Below are 22,610 nucleotides of genomic sequence, written 5' to 3' on the forward strand. Positions count from 1 at the left end.
AATGTTGACGTTTCGCATATAAAATCATGCAGTTTATTGTCTTCACATAAATAATCAAGTTAGAAACAAAAATAATTGAAAAAACCCAAAGTATTCCCTTCTTCAAAATGGCGGCCGAGCATACAATGTTTTAAAGATAGACCTCAAGAACATAAAGGTATGTATAAGCTATTTTTCTTTTATAGCTAAAATGAAAACTTGTATAATATATAGTTGATTGGCTCTAGAGAGGAATAACTGATGAAAATATGAACAAATATAATTATAAAATTTGAAACAGAGCCTTAAAATTAACATCAATATTTGTTTAAAGGAAAATCAAGGGAGATAATCCAAACTCCGGGAAGCAGTTATTTTTCTCAAATGGTATTACCTTCTCAGAAACTTTATTAAAAGTTAATTCAGAAGATATAATCAAGACATTTAGCACAAAAATCATTTGCTATAATCGGAAAAGCAACATTTGTATCTGGACACATGTCAACCATATTTCTATCAACTGTTACTATTCGCAGGTGACTATTCTCAACTGAAGGTGACCTATGTAGATCACAGATGGTGACTTGTTTGCTATGTATGGAACCAGTTAACCTGGACAAACCCCAGGATTATGTGAAGTTGACAGCAAAATGCTGCTGTAAATTCGATGCACCAGACATCATATACAACTGTAGCCTGTTGGTACACAGTGTCGAAGTATGCATAAAAATCCAAAGGCAATCAAAGTAGCTGAAACCTTTTGATCATATGTTTAAGCCTTAAATTTTAAAACTCACTGTTTTCTATGTGGTACTTTTACAAACATCCATATAGAAGTGTACTTCAGCCGTGCGATGGCTCTTCAGTTACTCAACATATGTCTGCAACATACTGTGTCAACAGGCAAGGTGATTGGACCAAGATGGTACAGTCAAGTATTGTGCCCATATACAATCTACCAGCTGAAGAAGCTATCCATCACCATGCTTGTGATAAGAATTTTCCGGAGAGGGACAAGTATACCTGCAGCTTATATTGAACATGGGGAGGCACCACCAAAGAAACGGAGACTTGGTCGACTGAAGTGTATGTCCTAGATGACAGCATTTGAGATTGCCATTTATTACTTGGAAGAGAATGATGATGAAACGATTCCTTTGGACAATTTGCATCACATTATGAAGTCAATGAGTGCACTGAGTGATGATCAACTACACACTACATCTCAGCTGAAAAGGGAATTCATGAATCACTATGGGAACAAGGTATTCATAACTAATCAGGCAACAACCTAACATTGCATCTCTTACGGCATATGAAAATGTTGCAAAGGTGGACAAATCCGACATGGTCAGTTTGATTAAAGTTGGAGGAGGATACGTTCATACGCAGGTATAGAGCATGTCGAAACATGTTGATGTGTATCTCGACAATGAGCAGATGGCATTGATTGACACCAATCTTGATTACCTCCCACATGCATTACGCATCCTCCTTCAAGCTATCATCAAGAGCTGAGCTGCATCATTGGGTCAGGCAATAATGCATTCGAAATGTCCCCATCATTTCTGCCTCCTCGACAAGTTTGACAAAGTATCACACTATAACACATATATGGTCATCGTAATTTAGTGGATATGATAAGCCAACTCGGTTTCAGCTCCTCGTAAATTTAGAAAATTCTCGGTGACCACTCATGGTGTTCACCTAATCAGAGACATTGCAGATACATTCGTGCAATACCAGGCTGGTTATATAGATCATGCCAGCAAAAGGTTTGATGGGACTGGCTCAATCCATGCCATGGGCGAGATGGTGAGACGGAGGGTACCAAGAGTTAAGGTGGACTTGGATGATGTTAAAAAAATCAACAGTGTCAAACCATTCTCACAAAGAAATCCAAAGGCAGTGCTGGCGAACATTATCTATTCACCAACTGGTGACTTCTGTCTTGATGAAAAGAATAGCAAACTAGATAATTTGTGGAGTGCGCCACTTCTGTGTGTGTTGACCACTGTGTTCCGGTTGCATGCAGTTGCTCCATTCTGACATTCCATACCCCAGGAAGAGCTCTGAGATATTCTTGTTGATTATCAATGTGACACCAAGTGACGAATCCTGTGTCAGATCAACGCTGGAGTATATTTCCAAATATGCCAGACGACATGGAATCACGCCGGTTATTACAATCGACCAGCAACTTTGGTGAATTGCATACATGATCATTGAATCACGGCCAGCTGAGAGCCCCTTGCATCAAATAGCCCTGGTCTTGGGGGGATTCCATACTTAGATGAGTTTTGTGGGTACAGTTGGGAATCTGATGGCTGGATCTGGGTTAAAGGAGATCATCACTCAAGTATATTCAGAGGGTAGTACAGATCAGATGTTGTCCGGCAAATCTGTGTCACAAGCTGTGCAGGCTCATTTCTTGAGGAACCATTTCTGCAATGCTCTTATCGAACGTGTTTGATGGTTATTGTGGTGTTTTTTTACCAAGGATGAGACCCATCAGAGAAGAACAGGAAGTGAGATTGGAGTGGATGTGGATTTCACACCAGACTTGATTCTGAAAATGAAGAAAAAGCCCTTTTGGCAAATGAAAGAAACAAACAGAAATTCATCACTCTGTTGGGGTCAAAAATCGAAAAAGGTGGGTTTTCAGATTAAACACTCATCCAGAGATGCTGACTATGACATTTCAATGTCTGCTTGTACATTGGCTCAAACACAGCCTGTGGTAGTGGTAGGGAATGACACCGACCTTCTCATCCTGTTGCAATATCACTTCAGACCCGATACCATGAAGCCATCTTTCTTCAGACAAGTACAAAGATCACTGACATCTTCATCCTACAGATGATCCTTGATCCTAATCTCAGCCATTCTTTGCTCTTTGTACATGCATTGTCAGGGACCGACACAACATCGAGGCCATATGGCATGGGGATGGTCTCAGGAATATTCAAAGGTTTTTAATGGTGACAGGTGGAAACCATGCAGAAATCGAGCAGGCTGGTAATCAGGCACTTGCAATCCTCTGCGGCTGTATGCCTGGCTTGGATTTGAATTCTGAACGTGTGACAATATTCACTGAGAAGGTATGTATCAAGCTCAAATTACCTACCCCGTCGACACCTTCCACCGACATCAAATGCTGCCAGATTGCCCAGCCAACGAGTCTGACTCCAAGTGCAGACCTGGCTAGGCAACAATATGGATGCGACAGAATGGGGCTGGACGTTTCACAAGAGCAACAAGGGCACTATATTGAAACCAATCACAAGGCACCAAGCTGTCACTCCTAAATTTCTGTTGAAAATAATCAGATACAATTGCACTGGAAAGTGTGATGAAAACACATGCTCATGCAGAAAAAAATTGTCTACAATGTACCTCAGCATGTGGACAATGCAAAGGGATGACATTTTCAAATGGACCCAGTCATGACTTCTCTGACATTACTGAATAATCGTCTCTTCATGTCCAGATTATGAGTGTGAATATAAAGACTGTCTTGAACTTTAGACATTTAAATTGATAGTAAGTTTGACTTGTAAACTGTAGTATTGCAGGGTTATTCCCTCTTTATAAGCCCGTGTTAAGTATTTTGTAGTCCGATATGGAACAATTGCATTTTTTTCACATTTCGGGCAGCTGTAATATATTTCTGTGTAAGATTTCACTTTAAAATTATTAAATATATATTCCCCTGTCTTAATCTTATGAAGTTGATTATAAATAGAGTCATCATCCATGTTTAGATTTTGATTGATTCTTTTTTTTTTACTTTTTCGATTTTCGTTTGTATTGATGGCGGCCATCTTGGATTTGACCTATTTTGGGTGTTTCCCCAAGTCAAATTTTGGTAAACTATTTTTTTTTTTAAAGTAGACCTATCAAGGCAGTGAAATGTGTTAAAAAACCTTTTCCGTCAATTTTGTTGAACCTTCATGAAAAATAAACCTTTAATTACCGGACTATGTGGCATAACACAACAATCAAACAAAACAAGACTTTCTGTTATAAACATAATCCATTTCACCATGCCTCAAAATAACAGAACAAGCATAATAAAAATTTTTTAACCATATACAACAATTTTTTTCATTTTGTAAACAAAGAAGACCTGGAATTTTTAGAAAAGCAAACACAATTGAATTTTTCACATTATTAATGTAAACACAAAATGAATAGCTGCATGGTGATCTGATCCTAAACAAGATGAAATGCATTATGGTTCCTTAGCATTTGATCATGACATATTAAAAGACCAAACCAACCCCTATTAAATTTTGATGATTGATTGACTTAATAACCAGTAATAGATTATTAAAATTCAGACACTCAGCCTGTGAGAAAATGATTTTCAGTCCCTAGGAAACCAAAGTGTTAGATTCATCTACACAGTACCAAAGTTTATTTATCAGGGCAAGTCAGCCAGAATCTAACTGACACACTCAACACACTATTTTATTCAAACAGTTTTACGCCACATTAATCTCCTATCGTGCAAAAACACATTTAATTTTCTCTACAGCTTTTCAGCACAAAACCCTTCAAAAGACCCACTAATGACAATCAGACAATTCCTTTGTAGGAAACCTAATTTCTTTCCTCAACATAAAATAGATATCCATCTTATCGGTCCCGCCATAAGTAATTAAAGAAGATGAATGCATTCTGATCAAAACTTCTGGCAGACATATTCAGACGTCTAAATCTAGTGCGTTCTGTTGGGAAGATGTATTGATCTTAGAAAATGAAAAGTGTCTGACAGGATAAAACAACCGAGCTTCCATCTTTTGAAATTCTAATAAGGACGTATTTTGCTAGAAGCTTAATTCGATGCCATTGATATCAAAGAAGTAAACACATTGGAATGTCTTCAAACTGTTTGTCTGAATCTGACAGACGCGGGCTATGACACTGTATCACAACTGAGGGTTCTCAATCTGGTAGACGTGGGGTATGACACTGTATCACAACTGAGGGTTCTGAATCTGACAGACGCGGGCTATGACACTGTATCACAACTGAGGGTTCTGAATCTGGTAGACATGGGCTATGACACTGTACCACTACTGAGGGTTCTGAATCTGATAGACGTGGGCTATGACACTGTATCACAACTGAAGGTTCTGAATCTGATAGACATGGGCTATGACACTGTATCACAACTGAAGGTTCTGAATCTGGTAGACGTGGGCTATGACACTGTATCACAACTGAGGGTTCTGAATCTGGTAGACGTGGGCTATGACACTGTATCACAACTGAGGGTTCTGAATCTGACAGACGTTGGCTATGACACTGTATCACAACTGAGGGTTCTGAATCTGGTAGACGTGGGCTATGACACTGTATCACAATTGAGGGTTCTGAATCTGGTAGACGTGGGCTATGACACTGTATCACAACTGAGGGTTCTGAATCTGACAGACGTGGGCTATGACACTGTATCACAACTGAGGGTTCTGAATCTGGTAGACGTGGGCTATGACACTGTATCACAACTGAGGGTTCTGAATCTGACAGAGGTGGGCTATGACACTGTATCACAACTGAGGGTTCTGAATCTGACAGAGGTGGGCTATGACACTGTATCACGACTGAGGGTTCTGAATCAGAAAGACGTGGGCTATGACACTGTATCACAACTGAGGGTTCTGAATCTGGTAGACGTGGGCTATGACACTGTACCACTACTGAGGGTTCTGAATCTGGTAGACATGGGCTATGACACTGTATCACAACTCAGGGTTCTGAATCTGACAGACGTGGGCTATGACACTGTATCACAACTGAGGGTTCTGAATCTGACAGACGTGGGCTATGACACTGTATCACAACTGAGGGTTCTGAATCTGACAGACGCGGGCTATGACCCTGTATCACAACTGAGGGTTCTGAATCTGGTAGACATGGGCTATGACACTGTACCACTACTGAGGGTTCTGAATCTGATAGACGTGGGCTATGACACTGTATCACAACTGAAGGTTCTGAATCTGATAGACATGGGCTATGACACTGTATCACAACTGAAGGTTCTGAATCTGGTAGACGTGGGCTATGACACTGTATCACAACTGAGGGTTCTGAATCTGGTAAACGTGGGCTATGACACTGTATCACAACTGAGGGTTCTGAATCTGACAGACGTTGGCTATGACACTGTATCACAACTGAGGGTTCTGAATCTGGTAGACGTGGGCTATGACACTGTATCACAACTGAGGGTTCTGAATCTGACAGACGTGGGCTATGACACTGTATCACAACTGAGGGTTCTGAATCTGGTAGACGTGGGCTATGACACTGTATCACAACTGAGGGTTCTGAATCTGACAGACGTGGGCTATGACACTGTATCACAACTGAGGGTTCTGAATCTGACAGACGTGGGCTATGACACTGTATCACAACTGAGGGTTCTGAATCAGACAGACATGGGCTATGACACTGTATCACAACTGAGGGTTCTGAATCTGGTAGACGTGGGCTATGACACTGTACCACAACTGAGGGTTCTGAATCTGGTAGACGTGGGCTATGACACTGTATCACAACTGAGGGTTCTGAATCTGACAGACGTGGGCTATGACACTGTATCATAACTGAGGGTTCTGAATCTGGTAGACGTGGGCTATGACACTGTATCACAACTGAGGGTTCTGAATCTGGTAGATGTGGGCTATGACACTGTATCACAACTGAGGGTTCTGAATCTGACAGAGGTGGGCTATGACACTGTATCACAACTGAGGGTTCTGAATCTGAAAGACGTGGGCTATGACACTGTATCACAACTGAGGGTTCTGAATCTGGTAGACGTGGGCTATGACACTGTATCACTACTGAGGGTTCTGAATCTGACAGAGGTGGGCTATGACACTGTATCACAACTGAGGGTTCTGAATCTGGTAGACGTGGGCTATGACACTGTATCACTACTGAGGGTTCTGAATCAGAAAGACGTGGGCTATGACACTGTACCACTACTGAGGGTTCTGAATCTGGTAGATGTGGGCTATGACACTGTATCACAACTGAAGGTTCTGAATCTGGTAGACGTGGGCTATGACACTGTATCACAACTGAGGGTTCTGAATCTGGTAGACGTGGGCTATGACACTGTATCACAACTGAGGGTTCTGAATCTGACAGACGTTGGCTATGACACTGTATCACAACTGAGGGTTCTGAATCTGGTAGACGTGGGCTATGACACTGTACCACTACTGAGGGTTCTGAATCTGGTAGACGTGGGCTATGACACTGTATCACAACTGAGGGTTCTGAATCTGACAGACGTGGGCTATGACACTGTACCACTACTGAGGGTTCTGAATCTGGTAGACGTGGGCTATGACACTGTATCACAACTGAGGGTTCTGAATCTGACAGACGTGGGCTATGACACTGTATCACTACTGAGGGTTCTGAATCTGGTAGACGTGGGCTATGACACTGTATCACAACTGAGGGTTCTGAATCTGGTAGATGTGGGCTATGACACTGTATCACAACTGAGGGTTCTGAATCTGGTAGACGTGGGCTATGACACTGTATCACAACTGAGGGTTCTGAATCTGACAGACGTGGGCTATGACACTGTATCACTACTGAGGGTTCTGAATCTGGTAGACGTGGGCTATGACACTGTATCACAACTGAGGGTTCTGAATCTGGTAGATGTGGGCTATGACACTGTATCACAACTGAGGGTTCTGAATCTGGTAGACGTGGGCTATGACACTGTATCACAACTGAGGGTTCTGAATCTGATAGACATGGGCTATGACACTGTATCACAACTGAGGGTTCTGAATCTGGTAGACGTGGGCTATGACACTGTATCACAACTGAGGGTTCTGAATCTGACAGACGTGGGCTATGACCCTGTATCACAACTGAGGGTTCTCAATCTGGTAGACGTGGGCTATGACACTGTATCACAACTGAGGGTTCTGAATCTGACAGACGTGGGCTATGACACTGTATCACAACTGAGGGTTCTGAATCTGGCAGACGTGGGCTATGACACTGTATCACAACTGAGGGTTCTCAGTTCACGTAAGTATCTTCATCTCTCCAACAGCACCAGCTGACATTTCCAAGAAACCAAACTACACTGAAAAGACTTCTTTAAAATCAGAAATGTGAGGATGATACCAAATTGCCAAGCACCACATATGAAATTAGCATTTGAAGAACTCTGCTTTCGATGTCTCCCCATCAACCTCAAAGGACGCATGGCCTTATCTGCTTGTATATATGTCACAGACATTTTAAGTTAAGTTTAAAGGTCAAAGTGGAAATTGTCTGAAAACATACCCTATGTTTCAAACAACAGTATTGTTTCATGAATGTAATGAAAAATGAATTATCTTGTCTGAGATGAAAATAGCCATCCAAAGATATGAAATCTTTAAAAATACTGTAAATAGTCAAAGTTTACATCAATTTACCCTCTGATTCTGTAATTCAGTGATTAACATACAACTTTAAGCACTCAGCAATGTTCTCGTTATATACTTCTAAAAAAATTGACATGACAGATTAACTATAGTAATATGAAAGAATCGGGTGGTCCGTAATGTTTTTAGTGGTATATGACAGTGGCATGTAAAGGATCAAGTCTGGACCAGACAATCCAATGGAAATTAAGTCTAAAATACTACTCTGACAGTGAAATCGTCAAGACGTTGATACCTATGTATGACTACATACACCTTGGCGTCTAGCTGTTTCATGATGTGACGTGTTGTGAAATGGGGCATAAAGTCACGTTCAAGGATTATCGCACATGTGTAGCTATGAGCATGCACATGTGTGTGTGGCTGTTTGTACTACTTCGGACTAGTGCTGGTCCACTGACTTACCATGCCGCAGTTCAACATGGATACCCCACTCAGACACATTGTACTGATACCAGTCCTTGTGTTATCCCCTTAATGCCAAGCACCAGGCTGGGTAACAACAAGTACCATCTTCTGGTATGAAACATCCCGGGGTCTGAACAACTGACCTTCCTCTTGCCTGGCAGACTCTCTACCCACTACTGGGGGCACAGGTGGCCCAGTCGTCTAAGGTGCTGCGATTTGCTGTGCAGAGTTACGTCCCTTGGGCACACCAGAAACCTGTGGTTGTGGGTTTGAATCCCGGTTTGTCCCAATTATGTCTCTAAGTTTGCCAGCACCATACCCATGCTCGTGGGTTTCACTGAAGTGGTAAACATTTGAGACCTGCATCACTTCAGGCTTTTCCTCAACATTAAGCTGACATGCCGCTATATAACTGGAATACTGTTAAAAGTGGCATTAAACCCAACTCACCCACTCACTCACTACACGATGAATTGTAGACTTGCATCCCTAGTACATCAGTACATCTGTGCAGCCCTACATCCCCTACATTTTTGTCATAAAGATTATTTCACAGTTACTTTTAGGAAATTAACATCAAATATATTATTTTTCCCTCTTTAATTTGACTCAAGTCTTTTGGGCAAGACAATCTGTACAACAACAAAATAAAATGGCCCTACAAATACATTTGAGTTATTACACAATGAAGGAAACGTTTTATATCTATCAAATCATGACAAAAGTGAATCCTTACATGTGTCGTACAGGCCTGTCATGGTTCTGATATGAATGTACAACACAGAAAACAACTGTATCATTTATCACGCATCTCTTGCTCTCAAACATTTATTTGCCACCTTTAAATCAAGTTACTGTCCTTGGGAAAGACCTCCTCTATAAATAGTCACAGAAATACTAGAAAGAAGTCATGGAAACGTAATATGCCAATGTTACACTATACTTGTAAAATATGATACAGACGTTAAGCACTGTCAATAGACACACAGAAACAAGCATGACCTCATTTCAACCATGGCTCTGAGAAGCTAGCCCTGTCAGTGTAGTTTTTACTGCAGCCGATCAATACCGCAATGTTGAGAAGATTCAATTTGGGTTCCCAGAGACCGGGGTTCCTCCTCAATCGATAATGGCCGACGTGTGTAGGAATTTCATGAACATGCAAATGGGGGACTGTTGCTGTTTGTCCACTTGTTGGCGGTGAAGATGCAGACAAGACATGCTGCGCGGGGCCTACTTGTTGGCAGTGAAGATGCAGACAAGACATGCTGCGCAGGGTCTACTTGTTGGCGGTGAAGATGCAGACAAGACATGCTGCGCGGGGCCTACTTGTTGGTGGTGAAGATGCAGACAAGACATGCTGCGCAGGGCCTACTTGTTGGCGGTGAAGATGCAGACAAGACATGCTGTACAGGGTCTACTTGTTGGCAGTGAAGATGCAGACAAGACATGCTGCACAGGGTCTACTTGTTGGTGGTGAAGATGCAGACAAGTCATGCTGCGCAGGGCCTACTTGTTGGCGGTGAAGATGCAGACAAGACATGATGTACAGGGTCTACTTGTTGGCAGTGAAGATGCAGACAAGACATGCTGCGCAGGGCCTACTTGTTGGCGGTGAAGATGCAGACAAGACATGCTGTACAGGGCCTACTTTTTGGCGGTGAAGATGCAGACAAGACATGCTGCGCAGGGTCTACTTGTTGGCGGTGAAGATGCAGACAAGACATGCTGCGCAGGGTCTACTTGTTGGTGGTGAAGATGCAGACAAGACATGCTGTACAGGGCCTACTTTTTGGCAGTGAAGATGCAGACAAGACATGCTGCGCAGGGCCTACTTGTTGGCGGTGAAGATGCAGACAAGACATGCTGCGCAGGGCCTACTTGTTGGCGGTGAAGATGCAGGCAAGACATGCTGCGCAGGGTCTACTTGTTGGCGGTGAAGATGCAGACAAGACATGCTGTACAGGGCCTACTTGTTGGCAGTGAAGATGCAGACAAGACATGCTGCGCAGAGCCTACTTGTTGGTGGTGAAGATGCAGACAAGACATGCTGCGCGGGGTCTACTTGTTGGCGGTGAAGATGCAGAAAAGACATGCTGCGCAGAGCCTACTTGTTGGCGGTGAAGATGCAGACAAGACATGCTGCGCAGAGCCTACTTGTTGGCGGTGAAGATGCAGACAAGACATGCTGCACTGGGCCTAGTTTTATGATGATCTCGCCCAAGTTACTTGTTTGAACATTCTGCCCCAAGCTTACTTGTATGAACATTCTGCCCCAAGCTTACTTGTATGAATATTCTGCCCCAAGCTTACTTGTATGAACATTCTACCCCAAGCTTACTTGTATGAACATTCTGCCCCAAGCTTACTTGTATGAACATTCTGCCCCAAGCTTACTTGTATGAACATTCTGCCCCAAGCTTACTTGTATGAACATTCTGCCCCAGGCTTACTTGTATGAACATTCTGCTCCAAGCTTACTTGTATGAACATTCTACCCCAAGCTTACTTGTATGAACATTCTGCCCCAAAGTTACTTGTATGAACATTCTGCTCCAAGCTTACTTGTATGAACATTCTGCCCCAAGCTTACTTGTATGAACATTCTGCCCCAAGCTTACTTGTATGAACATTCTACCCCAAGCTTAATTGTATGAACATTCTACCCCAAGCTTACTTGTATGAACATTCTACTCCAAGCTTACTTGTTTGAACATTCTACCCCAAGGAGCCAGTGAATGATGGGTAACAACCCACTCTGCTGCATATAAACATTATTACTGAGGCCTGAAAATAATTGACTCTGGACCAGGCAATTCAGTGACTGAAAGCATAATCACAATTAGTACCACAAACCAAGGATAAGCATCTGGGCGAATCTGAGATTCAAACGGACAACCAGTGGATCCTGGCAGAACTAAGGGAGTCAACTCAGAACAGTTCAATTGAACCACTATGGTTTGGATACTTCTCATGGTGTTTTCATGGATTAACAAGATGCAACTTTCCACCAATCAAACCACCCCTAAACTGACTGACACCTTTTAAAGAAATTATTATCATAATTCTATTTCGAGTCATGCAAGATTAGAGAAAAGAAAACCGTTGACAGTAACTTCTTTATGAATTGAAAAAAAATGGATGCTACCACATTCACAATTTCTTCGATAAATCAATCAAGCCTAACGACTGTTTCTCAGGAGTCCTGAAGATTTGAGCTATGATCAACGTTATGTAAATTTCACAAATTTAGAGTCACTGAAATTGACCCTTGTGACAGATGATAGAATTTCTATGGAAATGTGCTAAAAAATCACAATAAATGTGCACAAGATTTTCCTCGGGCAAAGACAAGATTGCTCACAGTTGCATAATACGTCTCCCAGCCAGGAGGACTCTGCAAGTCAAAAAATCATCTGTTGTTTTAGGTTTGTAAGTGGTTTCGACTTTGTCACAAGAGAAGTGCGTTAGAAGGACGTTTTTCTAAATCATTCTTATCTTGCAGGGAAATTACAATTTTCAAGAAGATACCACTTCTGAATGTTTCAAGACATTTTTTGCTTGGAGTAAAGAATCTAATGTCAGTTGTTTGGGGGATGTATTAAAATTTACATATTGGTGGTCTTTTGGCAGACATTTTTTGCTGTCTTACACTTTTTTAGGCCAAACCAATTTACATGTTTTACAAAAAAAAGTCTAATTTGGGAAAAAGTTGAAATATATATAAAGTTAATGAACTTTTTGTACCCAAAATTTTCTGTTATTTTGTTCTTTAAGTTTACAGCTTTTTTTAAAAGTACCTTATAACATACTTTACTGCCTGCCTCTTGGCACAGGGACAAAAAAACATTTTGGCCTTGAGAGTGAGTGATTGAGTAAGTAAGTTGTGCTTTACCCTGCAGTATTTCAGTGATGTCACAGCGTGTCAACTTGAGGTGTCTGTGGGGTGGGAGGGAAACCCCTAGTGAAGCAAGTTTTAGACATTTACCACTACCGTGAAACCCTCAAGACCAGCCATCACCTGGTGCTAACAGACCGAGAGACACAATAGGGGCCAGTCGGGCAGTCAGGCCCACTATTACAAGTATTGGGCATGCCAAATGAATGCAAATATGTATGTTTTTTAATTATAACCCCAACCACCATCCATCACCACCCCGTCGAAGAAATACATGCTGTGGAATTGGCAGCATGCTTCAGAAGAGGAAATGTTCATTCATATATTTGACCTCATTAATATGCTTCTAAACAACACAATATTACCTGACACTAGGGCTGGGATGGGTAACTCAGGTCCTCGGGTCGGGTGGGTCCTGAGTTGGACCCGGGTATCCACAGGACCAACCGGACCCGTGGTTAATCACGTGACATATTGTTTAATGACAAAAACTCACTGTAGCTCAGTGGTTACACTACAATGTTCGCATTTCTTTCTGGCGATGCACACATTCCTTTTGACTTGTACATGTTTGAGTAAAGATAAAGCTTCAGTCAACTTCAGCGTACACATGATCTGATCGTTTGATACATGTATCTAAATAGTTTTGGGGCTTCGATAAAACTATTCCCAATCAGACATTTTGTCCCCTACTCTTGAGACCTGCAGCGGGTACCCAGGTAGTAAATTTGAACTCGTCCCAGCCCTACTTGACACATTAAATAATATTGTTAATTAATCAACTACACAACCACACAGCTGTCATAAGTGTCATTATCGAATGACAGAAATATGTCTGTCACATTAAAATACAACACTTTCCATACAACATCTGTTAATATTGACAAAATATATTCACATGAGGCCATGATAAGTTTATCATAAAATGTTCACTACCAAACACTCCACCTCACATTATTTTATCATCCCAAATCACTGTGTACCTTTTTACTATACTTGATAAAATGCATCATATATATACACCGTATTCACTGTAATAAACACCCCTGGCTATTACAAAATTGTCTATATGTGATAAAATGCACAATATATATACACCGTATTCACTGTAATAAACACCCCTGGCTATTACAAAATTGTCTATATGTGATAAAATGCAAGATATTTACACCATATTCACTGTAATAAACACCCCTGGCTATTACAAAATTGTCTATATGTGATAAAATGCACAATATATATACACCGTATTCACTGTAATAAACACCCCTGGCTATTACAAAATTGTCTATATGTGATAAAATGCAAGATATTTACACCGTATTCACTGTAATAAACACCCCTGGCTATTACAAAATTGTCAATACTTGATGAAATGCACCATATAATTATATACACCGTATTCACTGTAATAAACACCACTGGCTATTACGAAATTGTCTATACTTGATGAATTGCACCATATAATTATATACACAGTATTCACTGTAATAAACAGCATCAGCTATTACAAAACTGTCAAGGAGGGCACTTATTCAAACAATACACAAGTAGAATTTGTTGACAGACCGAGCAACAGAGAACAAACTTGGTTCAAACATCAAGGAAACTTAAATGATTTTGATAACAGTTACTTGACAACTAATTATATACCTATTCTACAATGCTGTTTTCAATACACACCCTGCAATATACACAAATATTACGATCGGCGTAGAAATTCTGGGGGCACTTAATACTGCAAATATATATATTTAGTCCTACAATTCACAATCACTCTTCAGGTGAATCACACCCATCAAAGTTTAATGTACACAAATGTTTTACACAGTTTGTTTGAAAACAACAAAACATAAAACAAAAATGTATCCCGCCTCACAATATTGAAAACTATTCTCACATCCATAAGCACCTTATGACAATACTAACACAATACCCATAACAGCTGTTCAAACTTCATATGTTTATTATATGTTAGTCAACCAAATCCATATAATAGTCTAACCTCATTAATGCAAATTCATACAGCTCCCATAATCCTGGTTCATCAGTACTCGTGCTGCTGCTTCACCATGTGCAACACAATGACATAAGCCACTACGATCAATAACCCTGTACTACACTCTCAGAATATCACTCTTATTCACATTACTGAGTGAGTGAGTTTAACACTGCTTTGAACAGTATCCAGTGAAATTACGGCATTTCTGCTTAATGTGGAGGAAAGTTATGGCCTTAGACGTTTACCACTTTGGTGAAATCCATGACAATCCGGGATTCAAACCCATAAGCATAGGTTCCTGGTATGCATAAGGGAAGTAACTCAGGACGAAGAATTGCAGTGTCTTATAGATGACAGAGTTCAGATACTCTACTCAGGTGATGCTGGAGGGGTAAATAATCACTGTTTGAGTTTTTCTTTATAAAACTTCAGGGTGAAATATCACATGTGATAAGATTGTTCAATCAGCAATATCACTGCCACATAGCGATGATGGTTTTTCAAGGGTAGATCCATTGTACAGCAGGACTTCTCAAGCCAAAAACACTTTCCTTAAGCATTAATGTACACAAACCATATAATTTAACAAACAACAATGCTGTCAAATCAGATATATGAAAATGAGTTAAAAATGCATACATCTTAACATTTGACAAAGTAAAATACAACATTCAACTGTTTTTTTTTGGTTTGACATATCTGTATAAAATGGGGCGGTGGGGTAGTCTAGTGGTTAAAGCGTTTGCTTGTCACGCGTTAAATTCCCACATGGGTACAAAGTGTGAAGGTCATATCTAGTGTCCCCCACCGTCATATCGCTGGAATATTGCTAAAAGCGACATAAAACCAGACTCACTCACTCACTCTGTACTCAATAATTAAGTATAATTTGAAAGGCTCAGTTGAAACATGACTGTAACCTCCCTTGTATATATATTTCATTTTATTAAAGGATGAGGATAAAGACCTGGTGACCTACTATCAGAGCCCATTCGAACGTAGGAAAACATTCAGAATTTCCTATCAGAAGTGTCATATGTTTAAATTAGCCATTTTATTTTCAATGCACAGAAATACTGTACATGAGTGAGTGAGTGAGTGAGTTGGGTTTAACGCCGCTTTTACTGTACTTGAAGGCATTAGGCTAAAGATATGGGTATTATGTCTCCCCAGTGTGTCCTGTCCTATCACCCCCGACAAGCACCTGTCTCAGCATGGGGAAACCGCCTCCGTGGTCTAGTGGTAGAGCGTCCGCCCGGAGAGCAGAAGGTCCGGGGTTCGATCCCTGACCACGTCATACCAAAAGACGTTAAAAGACGGTACTTGTTGTTACCCTGCCTGGCGCTCGGCATTAAGGGGCTAAAACAAGGACTGGTCAGCTCGGAGTCAGTATACTGTGTCTGAGTGGGGTATTCATGTTTAACTGCGGCATGGTATCTCAGTGAGCTAGCACTATAAATCGGCATCAGTCCGGACTAGTACAAGCAGCCACACAAACACACACACGTACACGCTATATAAGTGCAATAATCTTGGACACGACGTTGAACCCCATTTCCCCTCACCTCAACATGGGGAACTATCTCTCATGCGTCAACACATCAACAGCGTTCAACAAAGCAGTGTCTGTTTTGAATATCATATCATTGAATAAATGTGCTCACTTTCTTAAGAAGCGTTTAATTGCCACAAGTTCTTCACAATCTATAAACAATACAAACTTGTCATTCATATTATGGAGTGTAAGAAGAAATTATAGCCATCGTAGTTATTTACATTCAAACTATCAATAAATCGTCACTACAATAAATACAGTTATTATTAATACAAAAAGATTAACAACAAATACGTCATAATTCGACTTTTCATTCAAATTATGGAGTGTAGGACAAGGTTAAGAAGAAATCATAGCCATTGTATATTTGTTTTCATTCAAATTGCAATTAAATCATCACAACAAATAATACAGTAATTATTGATACAAAGAGATAAACAACAAAAACTAATAAAGTAATATTATAAATGTATAAGATATATCACAATACCAAAACACTATAAATCTCATATAACCAGTCCCTTTACTAAAACAGACAAAAGCCTACAAAATAACAGCTTGTGTTGATACTATTTAATTAAACACAAAGTTAATTAAAACATATTATTATATTCCATATTACTGAAAAATACAAACACTCGCATATCAGTATTATGAATAACAAACGAATGACTACAATTCTGACAAAATCAGAAATATTTAAACATTTCATCCCTCAAACAGCTAAAACACAAATCCCCATAATTCTAGAATGTCGTAACACCAGTTACTGGCATTATACATCTTAACTTCCTGATTTAAAATCAATAAGAAATACTTTCAGCATAAACCATCAAAACATATGATTCTGAGATGGTCAACATCAGTAGCATCTAAATATATCCGTGGGAAGTCGGCTACTAAATTATGTAAAATCGCTTTATAAAACATTAAATAATGATGAAAATATGAGTGAAAATTCACTTCATACATCACCATTGAATTTCCAACAAATGATCTTAACATCCCCAATCACACCCCAAAATTTATGTAAACTCATCATCCATATGAAATACCCTAAATCTACTGGTTAAAAATGTAATGCAAAATATTAGATAAATGAATGAAATGCTAGATAAATAATGCAATATAAACCCAGTAACACATATCATGTCCCCGGTTTGTGCATACCTGGTAATATGAAGGTCCACCAACTCCCAACAATGTCTCCTCTCTCTACACAACACACTACCACACGTCGCTGGTCATGTACATAAAACTAGTGAAATTTCCCTCTCCATTAAGAAGCAAAAGATATTGTAATATTATTAGTTGAGAGTTCTTCGTCAGTTGCGAGAAGGAAGTCACAAGGATCATTCCATATCATTAGCATAGATTTGTTAATGAGTAGAATCATTACCTGCATAAAATCTATGCGTACCTGAACAACAACACATGTGTGGTCCGGCGATCAGCCACAGCAAGACGAGGGAGCGGCCCCACAATAGCTTGTCTTACCTGCTTAATAATGGCCGAATGGGCGAGCTTTGTTGGGTCCGGTTTTGTTTCTCCATTGAGGCTTTCCGTAACTGTCCCATCGTTCGAATCAGTGTCCATGTCGTGAGTGCAGGGATGCCAAAATGATGGTCAACAGATGCACAGCATTCAATCCAGCGGAGGACCTGCAAAACATAGCCGAGTTGATAACTCCCCGATCAATGGTCTCGGAACCAGCGATGGCTTCCTGGCTTCATGGAGCTCTCATGCTTTTGGTCATCGTGTCAAATTTGTTTTTATTTTGGGGCAAAATGTCGGAATTTCACACTTACCCATAGTGCTAATTAATAATTCGTTGATACCACTGTGAATATTTCATTGAACAAAGCTTAGTTATTATAATATGTTCATTACCTGTCATAATAATATCCAATGTATCACTATGTGTCTTGCTAGAGAGAGGCTCAGCCTAGGTTAAGTAGCAGGCAATACGATTCCACGATTCGCTACTAGCAGCAGCGCAAGGATGAATTTCCGTGTCAAGCACAGTGTTAGAGGTCAAACCGGACCGGTGGAATTGCTGAGCTAATCCCTATCTTGCATTTATTATCCACCAACCTTTACATTACAAGCCACCATTAGTGAATTAAACCATTTTGTTATAACACTGTTAAACTTGATAAAATCCAAAAGCATTTAATTTTAATAAATGCAATTCAAACATATGACACATGTCCCTTTTCACAAGTTTTACATTTAAATTCTTGACATGGTTAAGAATAGTTCTTCTTTCAGTCTCAATCATCATTGTTATTAATGGTTTCTCCAATTATCTGCCTCATCAAAATTCAAAAGAAATTAACGCCAATATGGCTCACAATGCTCTCTCCCCCATGATAAATGTGCTATTATTTTGACCAACCCATGCACTCAGACGGAACCTGTCGTTTTTTGCTGTTGTCCCATAACGTTCCATAATCACACAACCTTTGCTCATTGGACAAAGACGTATGAGATGCCATTACTAACGATATGTATTGAGAATTTAGCTAGGACTTGAAGCATAATTATTGAAAATGTCATGTTTGGCGTGCGCAGGCTTCCAATCTATGTTCCCCTGGAGACGGCCGGCTTAATTTAACCGAGGATATTGATGCGAGGTCTCCGCGAGTAATGCAATGTAATTTACGAAGCTCAATATTCCCCCATCCTCTGCTTCCATAATGAGGCTCCGCGAGGTGGTTGCATTGATTCTGATAATGGAACTGCATGAGACTGAATTCTAATACAGCGACTGTGACCCGGGGGGTCTTACCCATGCAACAAGCGCCACTGTAGTCCATGGGTTTCACCATACAGCTGCCAAAAATAGCTGCCACTTTAACAAAACTAAAATAAATGTCAACTTAATTTTCAGAATTAGAATGGCCAACTTTCCTGTTTCGCTTGTATCAAATATGACCAAGTTCATACAAATGTGCAACAAACACATAAATTCTCTGGGATATATAAAAATTGTTTTTTCTCTCATTAATAAGTTTTTTGGGTGTTGTCTTTCTGACATACATAAAATTACAGAAATGTAGAAGCTTTTCAAGTTGTCAGTCCATGCAAGTCTTTTATGTTGATCACAGAAGAGCCTTCCATATGCAGGCATAGCCAGTATCTGGCTCAATAACATTCTATTGTTGACAGCACCCTACTACGATAGATTGCACAGACTTTGTTCCGTAGTACAACTAATTCTGATTAAAATGGATAATTTATCAATCCATTTCCTCATTTATTATCAAGGAAATACATTATTCTAAACAGGTAGTTCTAAAATCAATTGTACATAACTTCAGTCAAATCCCACCTCCGGTGAAAAACCTGTTCCACTCAACCAATGGTGTATACTGAGGTTCATTTCCAATGCAAATATCTTCATAAATTTTTATGATCAGGGAGCCAAATTAGATGTGGAAATTCCTATCAGCTGCCGACTGTAGTGGAAGGCATACTAATCTATACACAGTGAAATTGATGGAGTTTCTAAGCAAATAATGGGTCTGGTTGCCAGGCAACTTGGAAAAATCAATACACCAATTCTGGGAGAGAAAATGTGGACTGGCTGTTTTGTCAGGAGCAGTCAAATATTCCACAGCTGATAGCAACTAGATATCTACTGTGTTTTACATATAACAGACTTTCATATTATCATAATTGTCAAATTTACATAATAGAAGAATTATTAGCATAATATGGTCTGAGTGTAGAATAGCCATAATTTACTCAGAGATCTACATCTCATTCATATTCTAATATGTTCAGAAATTATTTTAATTATTACTTTAAAATGCACAAACATGTATTCACATTACTTAAATAACATAAGAAGTCAGCACACACACTTATTCTGGGGCATGGTGTGTTCTATACACAGAGAACATTTACAGGGATGAAATAATACATGATTTCTCAGCAACAATTTCAAATGTATGTTTGAATGTGAATGTTCGAACTGACAGAAATGCATACCATAGATCATCATTAATTACAATTAGTAGATGACCATTTCTGTCAGATCAAAGGGTTTTTGTTTTTGTCAATGGTAAAGACTTCACATCTTCAGTAAAGCTGGAAAAAAATGTCTTTGACAGAAATAGATTTGTTTTATCACAGTGAAGTTGTGCTAAAGGAGCTGACAAAATGAGAGTCCAGTATTATATACAATATTATCAATATTCATAAAGTATAATCATATAACAATGTTACATTTAGATGAAACATAGTCTTACTGATCATGGTTAAATACCTCATCAAAGATTCAAATCAGTCATATAATCCTTTTGTTGTTTATATTACTGGCTTCACGATTTTGTTTATATTGCAGGCTTCAATTTCTGTGAACATAACGGGCTTCTCCACTGCAGCAGTGTAACTGCATCTTAAACCTACTCAACTGTATAAACACTGCCTCCTATCCTGTATATATACTTGTCAACCATACTCTGTACATCACTTGATTGATAACGGTGTTAGAACCTACACTGAAACGTCGCTCCTAATGTAATAAAGAAGTTGTTCATCCATATATCTCCTTACTTAGATTATTGAAATTTAACCATGATAAGTAAGACTATGTTTCATCTAAATGTAACTTATAACAATGTTATATTTAGATGAAACATAGTCTTACTTGTCATGGTTAAATGTCTATCTAGTGATAGAATAATATTATATAAGGTTACATTTAGATGAAACATAGTGTTATATATTATAGTTAAATTTCTATCTAATGATAGTGAGTGAGTGGGTATGGTTTACGCCGCTTTTAGCAACATTCCAGCAATATCATGGCAGGGGACACCAGAAATGGGCTTCACACATTGTACCCACGTTGGGAATCGAACCCAGGTCTTCGGCGTGACGAGCGAACGCTTTAACCACTAGGCTACCCGACAGCCCCTATCTATCTAATGATAGAATAATATTATATAATGTAACATTTAGATGAAACATAGTCTTACGAAAAATTCTATGATCTAATTGAGGTAACTAACAATGGCTTAAATACCTCAGTTAGATAATAGGACCCTTGAAGATCCAGGGTAGAAAAGGTCTTCAGCAACCCAGCGTGCTTTAAAAGGTGCAAGAGGTGACTAACAGGATCGGGTGGTCAGGCTCGCTGACTTGGTTAATGCATGTCATTGTATCACAATTGTGTGGAGAGATGCTCATGATGTCAATCATTGGATTGTCTGGTTCAGACTCGATTATTTACAGACCGCCGTCATATAGCTAGAATATTGCTGAGTGTGGCATTAAACAAACAAACAATCAGAGTGTAGTGAGTGAGTTGGGTTAAACATCAGTTTGTACACTATATCAGTTATGTCAAAGTGTCTCAGCTTCTTTTGGAAGTCCAATTAAAAGTGATGCAGGTCTTAGACAAAAAAAATAAAAGGTTATTAAAAAAAACACAGCATATTTTCAATAAAACAGCTATCATGTTCTCCTTTTGCAAAATTTGGGTCAGGCACATAAAATTTACAAATAACATTTTCATTATGCGACCCAACTAATAAATTGATTGAAGACTTTCTGAGGTATTGTGAGCTTCTTATACCTAATGCTGCACCATCATAGACAACTATTTGGGACCAAAAAGTTTTTTTATCTGAGACATATGGAAAATACAAATAGGTCTTCAGCAACCCATACTTGCCGTAAAAGGTGACTATGCTTGTCGTGAGAGGAGACTAACAGGATTGGGTGATCAGGCTCGCTGACTTGGTTAATGCATGTCATTGTACACCAATTGTGTGGAGCGATGCTCATGATGTCAATCACTGGATTGTCCTGTCCAGATTCGATTATTTACAGACTGCCGTCATATAACTGGCATATTGCTGAGTGCGGTGTTAAACAACAAACAAACAAAAACAAAAAACAAACAACAAATGATGACTGTTTTAACAATGACGAGCAATTATTTACCAGTTGTAAATTTCAATCAATGGCAGCATTTCAAATTTCATCATGTAACTTATTAATAGCCCCAGGTGCCACTTTTCTCAACATCATAATACTCATATGATTTGCAATGTTCACAACACAAATACATAGCCAAATTTCTAAGGTACCTGCTTTGAAAAGATAAATGACTAGCTAAAATGGTCCCATAAGCATCAGATTCACCTCTAAATGTGTTGGTAACGATTTGAAGGAAAATATTTTTCAGGATTTCAACTGCTGCCAGAAAACAAAAGATTCATAATGTTCCATAATGATGCTTCTCAAGAAGCATAATCTGACATCTAGAAC

The 22,610-nt window shown here is 39.5% G+C and overlaps 1 protein-coding gene across 7 annotated transcripts in view; it reads right to left on the minus strand.

Moving 5' to 3' along the window:
• LOC139470246 (POU domain, class 6, transcription factor 1-like) overlaps nucleotides 1-22,610 on the minus strand; it is a 102,761-nt gene that overhangs the window by 47,378 nt on the left and 32,773 nt on the right. For 5 of the 7 annotated variants that reach the window (XM_071252581.1, XM_071252576.1, XM_071252578.1 and 2 more), the window contains exon 2: nucleotides 17,823-17,986. In XM_071252581.1, coding sequence (XP_071108682.1) covers nucleotides 17,823-17,921 — 99 coding nt within the window. In that variant the 5' untranslated portion in view covers nucleotides 17,922-17,986. Of the gene's footprint in view, nucleotides 1-17,495; nucleotides 17,642-17,822; nucleotides 18,014-22,610 lie in introns of those variants that run through there. The other 2 variants (XM_071252575.1, XM_071252580.1) reach the window with 2 other exon arrangements.

Source organism: Haliotis cracherodii, unplaced genomic scaffold (assembly GCF_022045235.1).
Source record: "Haliotis cracherodii isolate W230 unplaced genomic scaffold, xgHalCrac1.p SCAF_20, whole genome shotgun sequence".
Taxonomy (NCBI): Eukaryota; Metazoa; Mollusca; class Gastropoda; order Lepetellida; family Haliotidae; genus Haliotis; species Haliotis cracherodii.